Source organism: Pimephales promelas, chromosome 15, assembly GCF_988280905.1.
Source record: "Pimephales promelas chromosome 15, fPimPro1.hap1.1, whole genome shotgun sequence".
NCBI lineage: Eukaryota > Metazoa > Chordata > Actinopteri > Cypriniformes > Leuciscidae > Pimephales > Pimephales promelas.
This window is the reverse complement of record NC_142783.1, coordinates 7,430,069-7,449,716: the sequence shown is the minus strand read 5'-3', so window position 1 is coordinate 7,449,716 and position 19,648 is coordinate 7,430,069. Positions and strand designations below refer to the sequence as shown.

The following is a 19,648-nucleotide window of genomic DNA, read 5'->3' as shown; positions in this document are numbered from 1 at the left end:
CTATTAAACAATGCTTAGAGAGCATTTGACTAATTGAAAAAGCTAAATAATCATTCCAAACTTACTGATTAGCCAGCAAAATAATAGACAATTAGTAGATTAATCATTCTAATAATCGTTAGGTTAATTGATTATTAAAATAATTGTTTGTTGCAGCCCTAAATGCTCAAATCTCCCGTGGAAATCCACCAGTACCACTAGGATTAAAACATTTTTAAGTTTACCATTTTTAATTTTTAAGTGAACTATACTTGGAATATTTTGGTCATTTGTCAAAGTCTTCAGCAGTAAGTGGTGGGAGTTGGAATTGCAGTTGCAAATAAATTTGCCCATTGATACTATACAAGGCATGAGTTACCGTATTGTATATTTTTTAGGTTTGTGGTGCATCATCTAATAGACTGTTGAAATTGTCAGCCAGACACAACTACTACAACACAGAACTTGTTACACTCCGCATGTAATAGAAATAAAAAGGAGACACAATTCAGTCAACTGCATGGACTATTATGGAGTAATAATAGTAATAGTAGAAGCAGTTACCTTGACATGTTCATCACTGGTAAGGAGCAGCACCTGCTCCTGGGGCTCTTGAGTCTCCACATACCTACAAACACACATGTTGTGTAGTTACAGAACTGTAGTGGTAGACATTTATTGGAGTGAAAATGTGAGTATACCTCATGAAAGAGGGTAGATGACGGATTCTTTCCACATTTTTTTGGCTCAAAGTCTTGGCACATAGCAAAGCCTCTTTCTTCTGACAGCAAAGCACACTGAGAGGCTGGCCATTAAAGTGCTCTAACATCGAGAACTGGAAGATAAAAGGAGTAATTGCAGTGTTTAGTCGCAGTAATCTCCAATCCTATCCAACCTCGCATTAATAATAATGTTTTAGTTGCTGTTGTAGAGCTGCACGACTAATCGTTAAAAAGATCGTAATCTCGAATTCAAGAGATTATAGCGTTTTTAATTGTACTTTTAAACTTCGGGTTTCGAGTAGTAACTGGCGAACAAAGAGAACTAAAAAAAACGACTGCTTTACGGCAAATACGTCACTTTCACCACCACCCCACTTCCTTCAAATCGGACGTGCGAGCCAAATGTTATAGTCATGGCCAAAGCAGCACAGAAAAACAAGAAAGCACAACATAAAATAGGGGAGAGAAAAAAAAGGAATAAGTATATATGGAAAAACCTCACAAACACCAAGGCAGGCAAGACAGGCGAGAAGTGGTTTCAACGGGACAGCATCTCTGTTCCAATTGGAGACACACTCGCACTGTACTCCCTATTTTAATGCACTTTAGACATTGCACATAACACACACACACAAAAAAAGAGAGAAAAATAGAAAAAGATAGGGACTGATGAGATTTGGGGGAAGGTTATCTTATATTATCTTATTATATCATCTTTTATTTTATACAGGATTGACAATGGCAATTGTCACATAGGAGGAAGGATGGCAATAAAAATCTACCAACACAATATTGGCAGTATGGTGGTAGTGGGGAGTGGGATGGTGATGGTAATGTCAATGGTAATAAATAATAAATAGTTACTTTGTTTACACATACACACACATACACATACCCACACTCACACCCGCTCACATACACACTTAGATCAAACACTTAAATCACTCTTGTCACTGCTGGAATTATGGATTTACAAGATTGCTCACTACTGCACTATGTTGGTTTGTATGCATGTCTGACTGTTAAATAAGAAAAAAAATAAAATAAAAAAAAAAATCAGAAAAACAATAAAAACAAGTATGCCATAAAAAAAGAATGTTTTAGCTATAGCCGTTAAGTGTGCCACTGTCCACAGCATAAAAATGTAATATTTCATGTCTTCAAGCCACAGAGCAAAGCCTACATATATAAACACAGGGTATCAGGCTGGATACATTAACTTAATCTTAAAGGGGTCCTATTATGCTTTTCCAGTTCTTCAACTTTAGCTATTGTGTAATGTTGCTGTTTGAGCTTTGTCCTGTAAACTTGCCGATCTTTTTTATGCTCCAAGTCCACTCCAAAGCGAGACATTTTATTATACAAAAACCATTTTACAAGAACTACAACGAACAGCTCGTTTGGACTTCAATGTGATTGCTTATAAATTCATAATTGCTGAGTTGCTGCCAATGTTAAAGAGATGCTTTTTTCCCCCACAAAAAAAAGAAAAACAAGAAAGCAAAGGTTTTATCGGAGCAAAGCAAAAAGAGAAAAAGAGAAAGTGATCGCGTTAAAGGCAGAACGAGGATCAACATTGGGCCAGCGTTTTCTCTCTGGCGTGAGCAGGAGGAGGGGTGCCCGACTGATGCGGACTTGGCTGTCATGCTTTTGGATTCGTAAGTATATTGCTTGCATACTATCTCTTTGTTTTTGTTTTTTTGTCTGCCTGACTATGTTACGGAAGCTATCTTATCCTCCGTTTATCTTCATGAATCAAGTAATGATAGTAGAGTAGCGAATTATCAATCTGGTTGCTAGTAAACGATATTCTAGTTTTTGATGGTTAGCTATCGTCTAAATGGTGTGTACAAATTTGGTAGGGACTACATTCTTGAAAGTAAATATATAAGATGTACAAAATGATATTTTAGGATACCTAAAATGTCTATGATATTTATTTTTCTTGCCTCAAGCTATAATGCAAATCGATTTGTAAAATTTACAGATTCATTTATGGTAGCTTGATATTATAATATTGACGATATATGGTTATCTACCACTCAAACGTTGCACTGAAGTATCATATAGATTCAGTAAAATGGTAACCAATCACATGTTTCTTGTGACAAACATGCAAGAACAAGATCTGCTGTATGTCACCCATTGTTGTTTACTATGTCGCTTTCTTTTTCGCGCAAAAATGTCATTGATTGCTTCTTTCCGGCAACCACCACACCTGTCAAGTAAGGGTACTGTTGGCGGTGGAAAGGAAAGCCGGAACATGGTTTACCGATCCAAACCGTACTGTCCTGTACCGTACCATAGGGGTGTAACAATATATCATGTCACAATATATCGCAATACAAAAACGCAACAATATGTCTCGTGGATATTACTAATATGTATCATGGATAGTTCAACCAAAATTAAAATGAATGTGTCAGAAAAAAATCAAGTTTAGAGTTTGAGTACTACATTAAATTACTATATATAATGTTGAATATAATGTATAATAATGCAATGGGGGAATAATTGTGTGGGTCCTGATGATGCCAAATGTCTGATGCTAGCAGTAAAAAATTGCCTATATTATTTTAAATATATCTAGTTAGTGAAAGAGTGCAAGCATATTCATTTACAATAACTTGTGATTTTAAGCTGTACTTTCAGCTTCAGAATCATGGATATTTTTATTCTGGTGCCACTATTGTCCTGTGCTTTGGGTTTCCAGCACCAAGACCAAGTCTATTCATTTCCACTCACAATGTAATACCAAACTTAGCCTTTTAATCAATAGTATGTTTTTTGTTTACCTTTTATAATGTCGTGTAGTATCGCAATAATATCGTATCGTGAGTTCAGTATAGTGATATGTATGACGTGAGGTTATCGTTACACCCCTACCGTACCGTACATCTCAGTGGAAACGAGCCATATGTCTTTTAAACCTTTGACAAAAATCACACCGGAACGTTCAAATCTGCATTTGCGCTGCTGCTGACTTTTTTTAACCAATGATTTGCCCCTTTGGCAAACACCGTACCCCCGATCGCTAAGAAAAGTCACAGCACACCTCTCCTCAATAATCCACACAATTTGACGTCTCAATCAGGGGTCTTTGACGTCAGCAAGTATTTTTTTTTTTATAGATAATTACTATGGAGTTTTTATAGAGTTATTTAGTATGGCACGAGGCCGCTAACCCCTGAGTGAGGCGTCAAATTGTGTGGATTATTGAGGAGAGGTTTGCTGTGACTTTTCTTAGCGATCGATGGTACGGTGCTCGCCCCAGGGGTAAATCATTGGGTAAAAAAAATCCCATAGACTTTCCCATAGACTCAGAAATCCCAAAGACTCACATTGCCACAAACTTTGACGACTCATAGCACTGACATTGATTTCTCAGAAACTTTTAATTTACCACATTTAAAGAGGCTGACAGGCTCTGTAAGAACATAGCTCACAATGGGGTAAAAGTTGCACCCCTGGGGGGCAGGAGGGGCCCTAAGTTTCCCCATTGACTTACTATGGCGAAGGTCATCCCATGAAATGCATGTGTTTTTCCTACTATGGTAAATTGCATGGGGATTTTGGACTGAACATAGCTCTGTATCACACTGTCATAGAGACAAGGGGGCGGGCTCATGTTACTCAGACGACCAATCAGTCTCTCAGGATCAGTGTGAAGCTATCAACTCGTTTCAACCACATAATATCTTTATTTTTGCTATACAAATATTACGATTAATACAGAAGTACTTTTTTTTAAAGATAAAATCTTCTGTAAATTTGACACAGCCACTTCGAGAGAGCATAAGCGGGACCATCGTGGTCCCGTGTCTGACCCTCGACTGTCTCCATTCTCTCCACAACTTCCTGTACCGATGTCTACTCTGTTGAGATCGAAAATCTTCTTCAAACTTGTCAATTCTTTCATTTATGGTTGCAAGAATCTTGTTCGATATATTTTCCCACATCAATGGCATATCGTCGGTAGAAGCATGACTAACGGCGAGATTAGCGTATACACAAGAGAAAAGCAGTCTGCAAGATCAAGCATCAACAGTTTATTTTTAATATATGTGATATTGTGTTATTTATTCTCTCCAACAATTCTGGATCAATTCAGAGAACTTAAGAATTGAGTTTGAGCTTAGATTTTAAACACAGATGCGTGATGACGCTGTGTCTGCTTTAGAAACAACCATATTCTGCTTGCTTCTAATTTCTCTATCTCTTACTCACACACACACAAAACAAAGTTAAAAACATTCATATAAAGTTTGGTGTTTAACCAAATTACTAGGACATTCGCGGGCTTCATTGCACAGGTTTTGCCGCTTTGCTTTATGTTATAACGTTAATCTTGCAGTGCACGGTCTTGGCCGCTGGAGTATTTCTTACTAATGCTCTATAAAACTGTACGTAGGATCCTTACTAAAAGTGTACGTGCGCCAGAAAGCCAAAAATGGCATACACCAAAAAATATTTATATATTTGTATATATATATATATATATATTTGTATATATATGTATATGTATATATATATATATATATATATATATATATATATATATATAAAAGCGTTATTAAATATACTAATGGCGTTTTTTTTTCCGATACTGGTGCCAAATTAATAACGTGCCTAAACCGATACTTTAAAATAAATAAGAGCCTCAAAACGATGGTTAATGACATTAAAGAACGTTTTTTATTAAAAAAAATAAAATGAAAAATTCTTAAAATTTAATATATTCAAATTTTAGAGTAAATACAAAATACAACAAGTTTACATAAATTCACAATAAAACCTAACCCAAATACAATAATTTAACACAAAATAACACTAAAGTAACAGCAACGTAGTCTATATTCTTGGTATGCTACAAATCTCAGCAATTCTTTTCACATTTTTTGCCTTCTCTGGCCAAATATGACACCTCTCCTGACATACTGCAAGTCCTGTACAAGGTGATCGTTATTTTAGAACGCATCACCTTAAATGCCATGACGCGAAACCCAAAAGAACGCCGTCATTTTTACAACTGTGACAATGAGCGCTCATCAGGATCAACTGAAGGCTGGATTTTCAAAAGTATGTAAGGTCCGTGACTCTATTGTTGCTGTAAACTTGCACAACGTTCTTGAATTAATCATTTATTAGATGTACGCCAGTCTATTATTGTACAGACATCGACTTCACATTTTCACACTAAAAATGCGAAACAACTAACGAACTGTGAGTGGTTGCGTAACTTGCGTTATGTCAGTCAGTCCTTGGCTGATATTTTTATTCTTAAATACACATAAGTGAATGCACAAAAATGAGGCAACGAAGTCTGCGTTTTGATTCGGTCCGGTTAGATACCATTTACTTAGGTACCGGTTCCATATCGGTGCCCAGTTTCGGTACCAAACCCTACTTATTACAGCACCACCTAGTATGCAACAAATATATTTGGTGTGACATGCGGTGTGCAGCCCTGTAAAAATGAAAGAGTGCTCGAAAAGCCAGAAAACAACAAATATACAACAGAATACAACACATGATCAACAAAGAAACCTTGCACATGCCACAATGCATGTGCAAGGTTCTAATCCTTGATTTTCTTCTTTACCACTCATTTATAAACAAGCACTTTCTATTTTTATATCATGTGAACTTATCCTCGATACTATTCCTTATAAAAAACAATTGGATTGCTTTGATATCGCTACTTATATCCAACCTTCCGAATCCCGGCTACTAGCCTTTAGCCCGCTAGCATTCCACGCGTGGCCTCTCGCCTATTGGTCGTCTCATTTTACACCTGTTTCACTGAAAGGATACGGGTTATATCCGGCATTTCAGTCCTAAATTAGTAGTGATATTTGTAGTATCACTACTAATTTACTTTTCATCTGTTATAATGGCGAACATATCAGATGCATGTCTAACGTTACCTCTGAGTGCAGGTGAGGACACATTCAAGCTCTTCTCGGTGAAGCAGGAGCTGGAATACGTCGAGAAACAGATCCGTGGTCTGCTGGTGAAGCAAGCCGAGCTGTTGGATCGGCGCTCAATGCTTGAAGCATCACGCGCCGACGCTCACAAATCAGTGGTTAGTAACGTTAACTCTTTGACTCCGACTATGTCTTCTCCGTATGTTCCTCTGCCCAGGAGGACGCGATCATCTCGGGCTTCATTCACTACGGCACCGAAACAACAACATGGACCATGGATCACACAGCGGAAGACACGAGACATGACCAGAACTACCTCTCCGCCCCTCCCGGTCTTCGAGATCTCCACTCGGAACCGCTTCTCCCCTCTTCGCGAGCCGGAACGTGACGACGCCGTGATCATCGGCACATCCATGGTCCGTCATGTCCGCGCTACCTCGGGTAAAGGTAAGGTGCGCACTCACTGCTTTCCTGGTGCTCGTGTTCTTGATGTCGCTGCACAGGTTCCCGAGATCCTGAACGGGGACGAACGCGTCGGAGCTGTTGTGCTGCACGCGGGAGCGAACGACATTAGGCTGCGGCAGACGTTCTGAAGAAGGACTACAGGAGCCTGATCGAGACGGTACGCAGCACAGCGCCTAAAGCAGCGATCATCGTGTCTGGACCGCTTCCCACGTACAGACAAGGACAGGAAAGGTTCAGTAGACTATTTGCATTAAATGAATGGTTTATGTCATTGTGTAATGAACAGAAACTGCTCTTTGTAAATAATTGCAGGGCTCCAGACTGCGACCAAAATTTGAGAGTGTGCGACTGAATTTTACATTCAGTCGCACATGTGCGACCAGTAAATTTGCCACGGTAAGCGTGCATGGTAAGCGTGGAAGGGGCGCGTCATTGAATCAGTGACAAAATAGTGCGCGTAAACATCTGTGGGAAGGAGACGGAGACTAATGTCACAACCTGCTATGTGCGTCTGAGCAATAAGCGATCTATCGACTCGTTACCTAGAAGCGAATGCAAACAAAATGAAAGTGGAACTAAAATACGCAACTCATATAGGCTATGCTTCACGGACCGTTGGCGTTTTTATTAGGTTGGACCAATAATAGATAGAGAAGCGCATAGCCGTTCTTATGGAGCACCCCGAACCACTGACAGTAGGCTAATAAAGCCCCCAACTTGCCAGTCGCGGGCCAATCTCGCTCACGCGACACTGTTACAAAGAGATCCAGTGAAGAAATCCATTGAATTCATGTCAGAATTAATAACATCATTACTATGAGATCCAGTTTCTGTTATAAACCATATCAGACCAAACAGTGCTGACGTGGAAACCAGGAGAAACACATATAGAAGGCTTTCAGTCCACAAATCAGCAACATTCACCATGGATTTAGGCTAATGTCTTATTTAAACTCTTATTAAAAAAATACCATTGTAAACAGTAGGATGTTTATTGGCTTTCACTCCGAGTCCTTAATATACATGTTTTCACTACTTTTTTTTTTTATTAAAATTTAAGACATTATAAATGATAATAACTAAAGTTAACTTCATCTACACCCTAAATTAAGCTTAGTGATTTATTGTCAGCCCCAGTGCAACCAGTTTTTTTTTAGAACTCGGTGTAAGTTCTCATTTGAGGTGGTGCTGCCCTCAAATTTGAGCCTGGAGCCCTGTGAACTTAAAATAAAACAGCATATCATAATGTTAAGTGTTATAATTTAGAATTTAGCCAGCTCAAGGTGCATTGACCGCCACAGCGTTCTTGTCAGAGAACTCAGAGTCATGGATAAATGGTAGCCTTTTAATGATTGCTTCGGCATCAACATAGATAGACATGTGTAAGGTTTTCTAAAACAATGAAAGAAATAATAATGAGCATCACATAAATGTTACATTGTAGATATAAATGAGGAACTCAATATAACATATTAGTGCATAAAATATTCGTAATCAAATTATAACGATCACTAACCGATCTGCAAAAGATCGACAGCATATAATACAGCGTGCAATTCACATGCGGCAAAACGGCCGTTTTAATATAGACAAAAAAACTTAGAAACACTATCCACGACAATACACTTGCAATATAACATTAATATTCAAATAATACTGGACTTACTTGTCCTTTACTCGTACAATGTCCTTATAATGCAAGCAATCCGGCGAACTTTCCAGTCAGAACAGCTGCTGCAACTCTATAGCGCTACGCTTATTCTCAGTGTACTAAATCAGCGTAGGCTAATCAACTGCACTGGTTGCGTACTATTCAGTAACATACAATGCCAATTCTGTGCGCATCTCCGATATTATACTAAACATGAAGAATTCAGAACATTAAGTCTATTTATTATTAAAGAATTTGTCAGTATTACAGTTATTTGGGGGAAAATTTGATTAATTGCATTGCAAGCTGATTTAAGGTGTGCCCCTAAATTTTCTGCTTGCGCTCCTAAAATTTTCAGTCAGGGACAACAGCGCTCCTGAATTGGCATTTGTTTTGGGAGAGACCAAGGCTGTACCGTGCAGATGGACTCCATCCCAGCCGAATCGGAGCGGCTGTGCTGTCGGACAACATCTCCAAGACATTACGCACCAGATGACTAGTAAGTCAAAGTCCAAATCACAGCCTTTGCTGTCCAAACTTAACTAATATGCATAGTGTGGAACATTATATAGAAACTGTGTCTATTCCTTGTTTAGTGAAGCCAAACAATAAATCTAGTGCAGGATCTAGCAAAAATCTTATTGTAATTAAACCAGAAAATCTAAATATCAGTGAACAAAAACTATTTCTAAAGCTAGGTCTTCTAAACATTAGATCGCTCACACCTAAGGCAGTTATTGTAAATGAAATGGTCACAGATAATAATTTTGATGTTCTGTGCCTTCCTGAAACCTGGCTTAAACCAAATGAGTACTTCGGTCTAAACGAATCTACTCCGCCAGGTTACTATTATAAACATGAGCCTCATCTGATCGGTCGTGGCGGCGGTGTTGCAACAATCTATAAAGATATTTTTAATATTACTCAGAAAACAGGTCACAGGTTTAACTCATTTGAAGTACTTGTGCTAAATGTTACGCTCTTAGATGTAAGAAGGAAATCCATATTATCTCTAGCCTTGGCTACTGTATATAGACCTCCAGGGCCATATGCTGAATTCCTAAAAGAATTTGCAGACTTTCTCTCAGATCTATTGGTGAACGTCGATAAAGCAATAATTGCTGGAGATTTTAACATACACGTAGATAATACAAATGATGCGTTAGGGGCTGCGTTTACAGATTTATTAAACTCCTTTGGGGTTAAACAAAACGTCAGTGGTCCCACTCACCGTCTAAATCATACACTAGATTTAATTATATCATATGGAACCGATCCAACTGATATTGATATTATACCGCAAAGCGATGATCTCTCTGATCATTACATGGTGACTTGCATAATACGTACTGCTGAAATATGTCATGTTGCGCCACGTTATAGACCAGGCAGAACAATCCTTCCAACCACTATAGATGTATTCTCAAATAGCTTACCTGATCTATCTAAGCTGCAAAGTGAACCCAAACAAACAGATGAATTAGAGGAAATGACTAGCAGTTTAAGCACCATTTTTACTAGTACATTAGATATTGTTGCACCAATTAGATTAAAAAAGGTTAGAGAGAAAACTAAAGCACCATGGTACAACAGTGCTACGCATGCTATCAAGAGAGAAACTCGCAACTTAGAGCGTAAATGGAAACAAACTAATTTAGAGGTCTTTAGAATCGCGTAGAAAGACAGTATGTCACGTTATAAAAAGACACTAAAAACAGCCAGGGCTGAGCATCTCCGCAAACTAATCGAAAATAACCAAAATAATCCAAGGTTTTTATTTAACACCGTGGCTAGACTAACAAATAAACAGACATCACCAAAGCAAAATATACCATTACAGTTTAGTAGTAATGATTTTATGAATTACTTCAATGAGAAAATAGAAAGCATCCGAAACACAATTATAAATGTACAATCCTCTATGGTGTCTTATGATTCAGCTTCAATTATGCCCCCTCAAGAACAACTTAACCGCTTTACATTCATCATTTTGTCTGTTTAAATGGGGAAAAAATCAAAGGTAACGTCAGTAGACTATGGAGTACCACAAGGATCGGTTTTAGGCCCTCTGCTATTCTCAATATATATGCTGCCAGTTGGTAATATTATAAGAAAACATGGAATTAATTTCCACTGTTACGCTGACGACACTCAATTATATATTTCATCACGACCAGATGAAAACACTAACTCATCTTAATTGACAGAGTGTCTCAAAGATATAAAATGCTGAATGACGCGTAATTTCCTGCTATTAAATTCAGATAAAACGGAGGTATTACTTATTGGTCCAAAAAACTACACACAAAACCTCTCACAATACAACTTTAATATAGACGGATGTCCTGTTACTTTATCCACTACAGTAAAAGACCTGGGTGTTATACTAGACCGCAACTTGTCTTTCGAAAATCATATTTCATATGTTACAAGAACAGCCTTTTTCCACCTTAGAAACATTGCTAAGCTACGTAACATGCTATCTGTTTCTGATGCAGAAAAGTTAGTTCATGCATTCATGAACTCGAGACTAGATTACTGTAATGCTTTATTAGCCGGTTGTCCTGCATCTTCAATAAACAAGCTACAGTTAGTACAAAATGCAGCTGCTAGAGTTCTTACTAGGTCAAGAAAATATGATCATATAACACCGATTTTATCATCTCTACACTGGGTTACCTATTAAGTTCCGTATCAAACTACAAAGTACTACTACTGACCTATAAAGCCCTAAATTGTTTAGCTCCTATGTACTTAACGGACCTTCTTTCGCCCTACAATCCACCGCGTTCCTTAAGATCACTAAATTCAAGGCTTCTGGTCATTCCTAGGATATCTAAGTCCACTAAAGGAGGGAGGGCGTTCTCGCATTTAGCTCCAAAACTTTGGAATAGCCTTCCCGATACGGTCCGAGGCTCTGACTCGCTGACATAGTTTAAAACTAGATTAAAGACGCTTCTCTTTAGTCAAGCATTCACATAATGCTTACCTATTAGTCCCTGTTATGCCATACGGAACCGTTTGCCACTAAAACTGCTTAACGCACCAGTGGGGCTCGACAGCCTTTTAGACAAACGGGTAAGTGCGTATGGTTGGGTTGTGGAGAGTTTGTGAGATAGTGGTTTTCTAACACCGACTCCCATATGACTCCCATATAATGGAAATCATTATGAACATCAGCTATGCTAATTATTTCCCATCTGCCTTTCTGCTGTTATCTTGGGACGCTTGTCCCGAGAAAAATGGCGTTCGTCAGGTCCAGTTTTGTGTCCAGCCTCTCATGGGGATTTCGGATGCCCCACCGCCTGTGATGAGAAGACCAACGCCTGTGAAGAGACGACTCAACGCCGGCGATATGTTATGGCGCCGTTTTATATATAAACAATATTTATATATAAACAATATGAATGTTAGCCAGAGGAGAACTGGCCCCCGACTGAGCCTGGGTTCTCCCAAGGTTTTTTTCTCCATCAAATCTGATGGAGTTTTGGTTCCTTGCCACTGTCGCCTTGCTTTTGGCTTGCTTAGTTGGGGTTATTTAATATTTAATATTTAACAATATTATTGATCTGTGTTGTACTACTTTCATGTTATCACTGTGAAGCTGCTTTGATACAATCTGTTTTGTGAAAAGCGCTATATAAATAAATGTGACTTGACAATGACATTTGAAAGAAACAAGCATCACTATATTTGACAGCTCACCTGAAGGCCCTTAACAAAATTTTGAACCGAGAAGTCATGGTAGAGGAAGATACCCAACAGCACCTGAATCACCCGACTGCTAAGCTTGAATGGAAACTGGGGGTTCAGAATCAGCTATGAAAGACAAACGATTAATGAAATCAGAAGAAAAAAAAGAGTAAATTACTCAAGTACTAAAAAGTTAACTTGCATTACAAAACATAATGGTGATTTACCTTGTCAAAAATGGAGGCTAAATGCTGAGTACATGAGAGAGACTGAAAGACTTCAATACAGAGCAGAGATGACACAGAGTGGGGAAGTCTGTGCCGGATAGCACTGGGAGATGTGGCAATACCAAAAATAAAGATGAATGGAAGCTCCTGGGTGTATCGACTGTTAGTAAGGGGGAAACAAAAAAAGATATTCTCAGATCACGACCATTTGCAAAAGATTTTCAATTTAATGTACAATATTAACACTTCCTGCAAATAATAGTGCTTTCAAGGCAGGCACAAAACAGTTGTTTTAAAAAATGTTATCTCAGGTATTAGGTTTAGGTTCTGTTTAAATTAAATACAATGCTGAGTTCTGCTGTGGCCACAGATTTTTGTCATCCAATCTCAATGGGAATTTTTCAACCAACACCATCAACACGACAGAGCGAATATGTATACACTGACTGGGCTGTAAACAGTCAATTATGCATTTCAATGTTTTTACATTTTTAATTGTGCGGCTTTTCAAACCAGAAAAGGTATATGCGTAAGATGAAACCACATTGTAAAGCCCACAGTGACAACAGTTTGCTGATTATAATTGAAGAAATTCACTTTTGATAGATCATGATGCACCCCTCTTGACCATATACAGAGGGTGTAAAGATTTTTTTTTTTAACTTGCAAGCACTGTGACAATATTATTCTATCACACACATATTACATTTCATGAGACAAATCCCACCTGCAGATAAGGATAAAATCCTGTAAAACTTGAGAGTTGAATGCCTCGAAGTCTTTGAAGATCACAACAACAGGCAAACTCCGAGGCAAGTCACTATTTTTCAAGTTTTCTTTCCTTTGCGGAGAAACTCGCGGCCATTTCTGCAAAAGACCAATTATTCTGAATGTTTAATGTACAAAGTTCAATAAATAACAGGACAGAATCTCTTTCAAACTTCTATTAGAATTGAAAAAATTTGGTAAAAAGTCGGCATGACTTGTAAACGAGTATATATTATTATATATTTTGATAATAATACACATACAATAATCCAGAAAAGAAACCAAACCAAAGAGCATCATATCAGGGTTTAATACACAATGGAATAAGGTCTTTTTTTTAGAAAGTAGCACTGCTAAATCTATTCTTTCACAATATAAACATCTTTTTATTGTAGATAAGCATAGTTTGTCTTCTCGTACCTTGGTAACAGTCTTGTACCACTGACACAGAGCACTAATAGTACACTGTGTCCTTTGCAGAACAGCAGTTTCATCCTCCTGTTCATCCACAGACACTCCTTTTCCCATCAGCTGCTCTAGAAGCTTCTGAATCAAGAGCTTCACAGCTGTCAAAAAAATAACATAAAACTGCAGGATTACTGTTAAACCTGGTGTTATCATGCCTTGAGGATAACATGCATGTAAGTTTGTTTGTGGATGAAGCTATGCATAAATCATTGTGAGCTCAATATGTGCTTATTTTGAGTAGACGGGTGGAGAATAAAGGTTGTCTGCTCAATTTTCCTCTAACTGAGATTTATATGAAACAATACGTGCATAGTTACTGATGTACATGCATTTTAATAAATCTGAAATTGATTCTACATGCTGCCTTTTGTGTTTGAGCATACTTCAGGATGAAATCTAAGCAAGATTTTTTGCATTAGGCTCCAGAACTCAAAGATGATCTTATACAGTAAGTGGCTTTTTGTGTGTAAAGTGAGACAAAACATCCATCCATATCTCAGAATACATAAAAAAACATCTATTTTTTAATGATGTGGAGAAAAAAAAAAACTGCTGCAAAGACCCAAATTGAATCCTGTAATCAACACTGTGCATGTTTGAAAACCTCAGCTTTTATTAAAAGGTAGTGCATATGTACTTGTTCAGTTTTATTTAATAGTGTATAGTTTTATACATACCTGCACATTCTTTGGCATGAACAGACACCACAAACGGGGTGACAGATTCCTGAAGGAGGTTACACAGACTTCGAAATGTCATGGCATGATCCGACACATTTACCCCTAGAAGACAATAAAAGGTATAACTAAGCCCTAAAATAGGTGGAACTAAGAGTGGGGCAAAAATCTTTAAGGAAGCCTATGTGCACAACCGTAGTTTCGAACTTCCGCTTTTGTCAGAAGTTGGCGTATCAGTTTCCGGTCTACGACTGGTCATCCACATCCACTAATAAACAACGTAGGTGAGTGCTGCTGTTGTACGAAAAAAAGAGTTCTTAAACACATCTAAGTTTCTCAGAACTGTAACGTCTGTTTCACACCCGTTTGCAGTGTGTGTTGCGGTGCAGGAGCGTGCTGTTAGTGCGTTCACATATTATGATGCGTTTGCACAGTGAATAACTGATCCGCCGCTGTACAACAAACACATACTTAATATTTTTATTTAAAGTCCAGAAGTTATGCTGCAACTTATTTTTAAAAACAAAAAGTTGTGTCAGCATTGCGATTCTTAGTATGCTCGTTTAAACACAATTTAAACAATGTAAGTTACTCTATGCATTACAAGTTGCTCAAGCAAGTGGTCAAATATTTCCTATATTAAAATCGCAAATAATTTAAATTAAAACTTGAAATTGACAAAAGCAGCCGACTTGCCTTTTCGTTTGCATATTAATTTTAAAACAATATATCTTGCATGTCACAAAACGTATTTTTCCACCTCCACGATCGAGACGAGTTCATTCTGTCGACTGGTTGAAGTAAATTGTAGTTTTCCTTGATTAAGTGTGCATTTATGGTGAGATTACTACATTTTATTTAATTAAACGCATTTATGGTGAAATTACTACATTTTCAGGTCAATCATTTTGACCACCAGCGTTTGCAGCACAGCAGAAATAGATTCGGTGTGGAAACGATCGCTGTGCTGCTGTTATATGTACCACATCAGTGAAAAGTGAAAGCCCTAACCTGTTTACATGTTGCGTTAGGAGACTGCTGTGCGGCACTTGCTCTGCTTCAAGTCGCTAACAGCAATTTGAGCTTCTACTGCTTCCTGATAAACACCAACCTTCGTGCGCAGTGGCTGCACAAAATAGACATTTTGATCGACGTGCAAAAAATAATAAAAATATTAAGTATGTGTTTGTTGTACAGCGGCAGATCAGTTATTCACTGTGCAAACGCATCATAATATGTGAACGCACTAACAGCACGCTCCTGCACCGCAACACACACTGCAAACGGGTGTGAAACGGACGTTAGATCTACCTACAGTTCTTAGAAACTTAGATGTGTTTAAGAACTTTTTTTTTCCGTACAACAGCAGCACTCACCTTCTTTGTTAATTAGTGGATGCGGATGACCAGTCGTAGACCGGAAACTGATACGCCAACTTCTGACAAAAGCGGAAGTTCGAAACTACGGTTGTGCACATAGCCCATTGGCTAGCCAGTAGACGTAGGTCATGGCAAACACACTGTGAGATGATCATGCTCATTCTGACACTGTCACAGGCCATCTTTGAACCTCTCTCACTGTACGCCGTAGGACCACTGTTTAGGTGCCATGATCACAGAAATCATCACGATTGGTCATATTTTGTCTGGGAAAGCCCAAAATCATACAATTTGTAACAAGCATAAGGGGAGCACACAAGTATTCGGCCATGCACAATACTTCAGTCTGACCCCCTTTTGTATTAAAGAAATGCAAGAACAGAATACAAACAACATCTCATTAAAGACATCTTATAACAAAGACTGTACAAATTAATAATTTATACAAAAACAAATACATATATGCAAGCATTTTAATTTCTGAAACAATCTTCTTCAAATATTGGATCAAAGCCAGGTTGTTCAAATAAAGGAATATTTCTATTCTAATGATTTACAAAGTTTTCTATAAGGATAAGAATGAGGCATAAGTTACCCAGCATTAGAGCGGCTGTGGGGATTTCACTGGTTCTCTGTCTCCAGACATCAGATGAGTTGCCAAGGTCATGCTTTTTAATAAACTCGACTAGACTGTCAAGCACATGTTTATTCAACTGATCTTGTATTACCTGTAAAAAACAAAAACACAATAGGCTATATATTTATCAAGAAACAAATATAGATGAATTAATGACTGAGACAATTCAAGAGTTTGTTTAAGGAGATGAGGTATGGCAAATATGAATTCTTGATATCAAAAAATGTAATTGTTGATAACAAGAATTGAATTCTTGATATCAACAATTTAGTTGCTGATATCTGTAATTGTATTTCCACTAGTGAAATTTCACCAAAGGCTGCTATTCAAAATAAATTGTTGATATCAAGAATTGATTTTTTACTAGTAGAAATATCATTTTTGGTATCAATAATTACATTGTTACTAGTAAAAATGTGATTTCCTGATGTGATATCAATAATTAAATTGCCACTAGTCAGGGTTCCAGACTGCAACCAAATTGGTGGCATATGCGACTATTTTTTTGAGAATGTGCGAGTTAAAATTTTATGTGGTCGCATATGTGCGAGTAGACGCTCGCACAACAGAACGCCGTTGTATCAGCTGCTGCAGTCCATAACTTATGTTCAAAATGAACGGGTAGGCTACATCATGAATCCATTGTCCAAACTGTGTTTTTGACTTATCCTAAATCACTACGGTATGCCTATAATAAGTGTATTCTGTCTGTTCGACTCGGATGCGGAGTTGCCCAGTGCCTGCGTCACTCGCCATAGACATTAATGGAGAGAAGTAGCTCCGGCTACAGTGTTCTTCCAGAAGACACGTGCAGTTTATTTATTGACGAACGTAGACGCCACGCACATGAAACAGCATCTCACGAAACAGCGTGCCCCTTCCTACGTCTTTTCAGTGGTTAGATGAGAGTAATCACTCGACTGAGGAAAAGGAAATTATTATAAAATGCGTAAGGTAAGGAGTGTGACATTTCTGATTTTTGTTTTGTCAAACTATAAACTTTGATAATGAAAATCTGTATTAGCTTATTATAATACTCTAATCTTTTAAAATGTAATGCATGCATTTGAATGTTTAAAGATTTTTAAAAGATAGAAAGATGATAGATAGATAGATAGATAGATGATAGATAGATAGATAGATAGATAGATAGATAGATAGATAGATAGATAGATAGATAGATAGATAGATAGATAGATAGATAATGATTCATATGTAAATAGATAGATGTATATAATTCAAATGTAAATTGCTTAAAATTACAGATTAAATTAGCCTACTGTCCAAAATCCATGAAAATCCTGAAATTTGGCAATGATAATTAATATATTAGGTATTTATGATGCAACCCAGAAAGCCTTAGAAAGCTAGCTTTGGTCCATTAAAACCACTATTCATCAGCATGCATTGATTAATCCCATGGCATGTAGCAAAAAAAAAAAAAAAAGTGCGACCAAATCAAATGCTGGCGAGACCAACTGAGAAAGTTGGTAGCACCAGTTCAACCAGTGAAAAAGTTAGACTGGAGCCCTGCTAGTTGAAATGTCTATTCTTGATATCAACAATTCAATTGGTACTAGTAAAAATAATCATTTTTGGCATCTGAAAATGTATTTCTGATATCAATATTATTTCAGATATCTAAAATGGCTTTTTTTACTAGTAACAATCACATTCATATCAGAAATTAAGATTGCCACTAGTAAAAATGTAATTATTGATATCAAAAATGATCATTGTTACTAGTAACAATTAAATTGTGGCTATCAAGAATAGACATTTCAACTAGTAACAATTGAATTCATGATATCCAAAAATAAAGGTTTTTACTAGTAATAATTGTATTTCTGATATGTGAAATTGGAATTTCAACTAGTAAGAATTCAATTCTTGATGTCAACAATTGGTTTTGAATGGCAGCCTATGAGGACATTTCACTAGTGAAAATACAAATACGATAGTTGATATCAAGAATTCACTTGTTGATATCAAGAATTCAGTTTTTGATATCAAAAATGTAATTGTTGATATCAATAATTTAATTGTTGATATCAAGAATTCATTTCCTGGAAATGAATAAAGGTTAAAACGGCTTGCCATAGATGAGGAAATATTACCTCTGTGTTCATCTGAACCGTTTCCCATAATTTCTGACAGATCCTGAAACGATCGCTTCCGTCATCGTCACTACCATCCACATAATACCCACCTACATGGGAAAAAAAAACGAAACAAAATGCTGGAAATGCCGATAAGTATTTGTAAGGTGACAGGGATGAATCGATTTGTTTTTATGTAATGATGATTATCATCACTCACTCACCGAGTCCGACAACCCTCTTTCTCTTTTTAGAGGTTGACTTAAAAACAAAACATCCCTGAAATACACAATCTATTAACGTTAGTCTGGACGTATTTTTATTTTATTATTATGTGTGTTTATATCATGAATCTATAATACTCCTCAACAAAGTTGATACATTCAGCAACTTTGGGAGGATGAACGCATGTCGGCTCGATATTACCTTTGACACTGATGAAGTTACAGGAGTTTCGCACATTTCTGTTCTTCAATATTTGTGTTGGACAAACGGTGAAGGTGGACAAACTTCAGTAACACAAACACAACACGCGTTGTTAATTCTGCCGCTTTTCCTCTTCTTTGTTTAATTCTATATTCGCTAAACCATCGTTAGGCGTTTTACTGCCACCAACTGTATTGGAGAAGCGCTTCTTCTTCTTCTTCTTCTTCTTCTTCAATTTTTAAATGGCGGTTGACAACAATTTATCGCATGACCGCCACCGCTGGACTGGAGTGTATAACAGGAGATATATATTTTCTATGAAATTAAATTCTTTTCAAAAGCCCTGTATTTTTTAAAAACAAAAACAAAAAAATTAAAAATCTTCTCAGCATTTCTTTGTAAAATATTACTGTATTCAAACATAATTTCATTGGCTTCTACTTGAGCAATAAGCCTCTGCCTATCTTGATAATATTTTAAACAATGAATCAAAACATGCTCTACTGTTTCAGGGGTATGCCTTATACAAT

The 19,648-nt window shown here is 37.3% G+C and overlaps 2 protein-coding genes across 2 annotated transcripts in view; one reads left to right on the top strand and one right to left on the bottom strand.

The window, feature by feature from the left end:
• Positions 1-19,339, bottom strand: part of orc3 (origin recognition complex, subunit 3) — a 45,435-nt gene extending 26,096 nt beyond the window's left edge. Inside the window, exons 1-11 of the mRNA XM_039650996.2 lie at positions 19,119-19,339; positions 18,917-18,971; positions 18,711-18,802; positions 16,552-16,684; positions 14,578-14,682; positions 13,853-13,998; positions 13,392-13,531; positions 12,665-12,824; positions 12,450-12,563; positions 681-814; positions 544-607 (exon numbers count right to left, since the gene is read on the bottom strand). Coding sequence (XP_039506930.2) covers positions 544-607; positions 681-814; positions 12,450-12,563; positions 12,665-12,824; positions 13,392-13,531; positions 13,853-13,998; positions 14,578-14,682; positions 16,552-16,684; positions 18,711-18,802; positions 18,917-18,971; positions 19,119-19,154 — 1,179 coding nt within the window. The 5' untranslated portion in view covers positions 19,155-19,339. The remainder of the gene's footprint in view (positions 1-543; positions 608-680; positions 815-12,449; positions 12,564-12,664; positions 12,825-13,391; positions 13,532-13,852; positions 13,999-14,577; positions 14,683-16,551; positions 16,685-18,710; positions 18,803-18,916; positions 18,972-19,118) is intronic.
• Positions 5,343-9,243, top strand: LOC148973469 (uncharacterized). The gene is made up of 2 exons (XM_089120074.1): positions 5,343-7,324; positions 9,103-9,243. Exon 1 carries the CDS (start codon positions 6,595-6,597, stop codon positions 7,219-7,221), a length of 627 nt encoding a protein of 208 aa, XP_088976200.1. The 5' UTR covers positions 5,343-6,594; the 3' UTR covers positions 7,222-7,324; positions 9,103-9,243.
• Positions 19,340-19,648: the final 309 nt, after the last annotated feature.

Excerpts from the sequence above, each read along its gene's own strand:
- LOC148973469 (XM_089120074.1), top strand. The coding sequence starts at position 6,595 with ATGGCGAACATATCAGATGCATGTCTAACGTTACCTCTGAGTGCAGGT.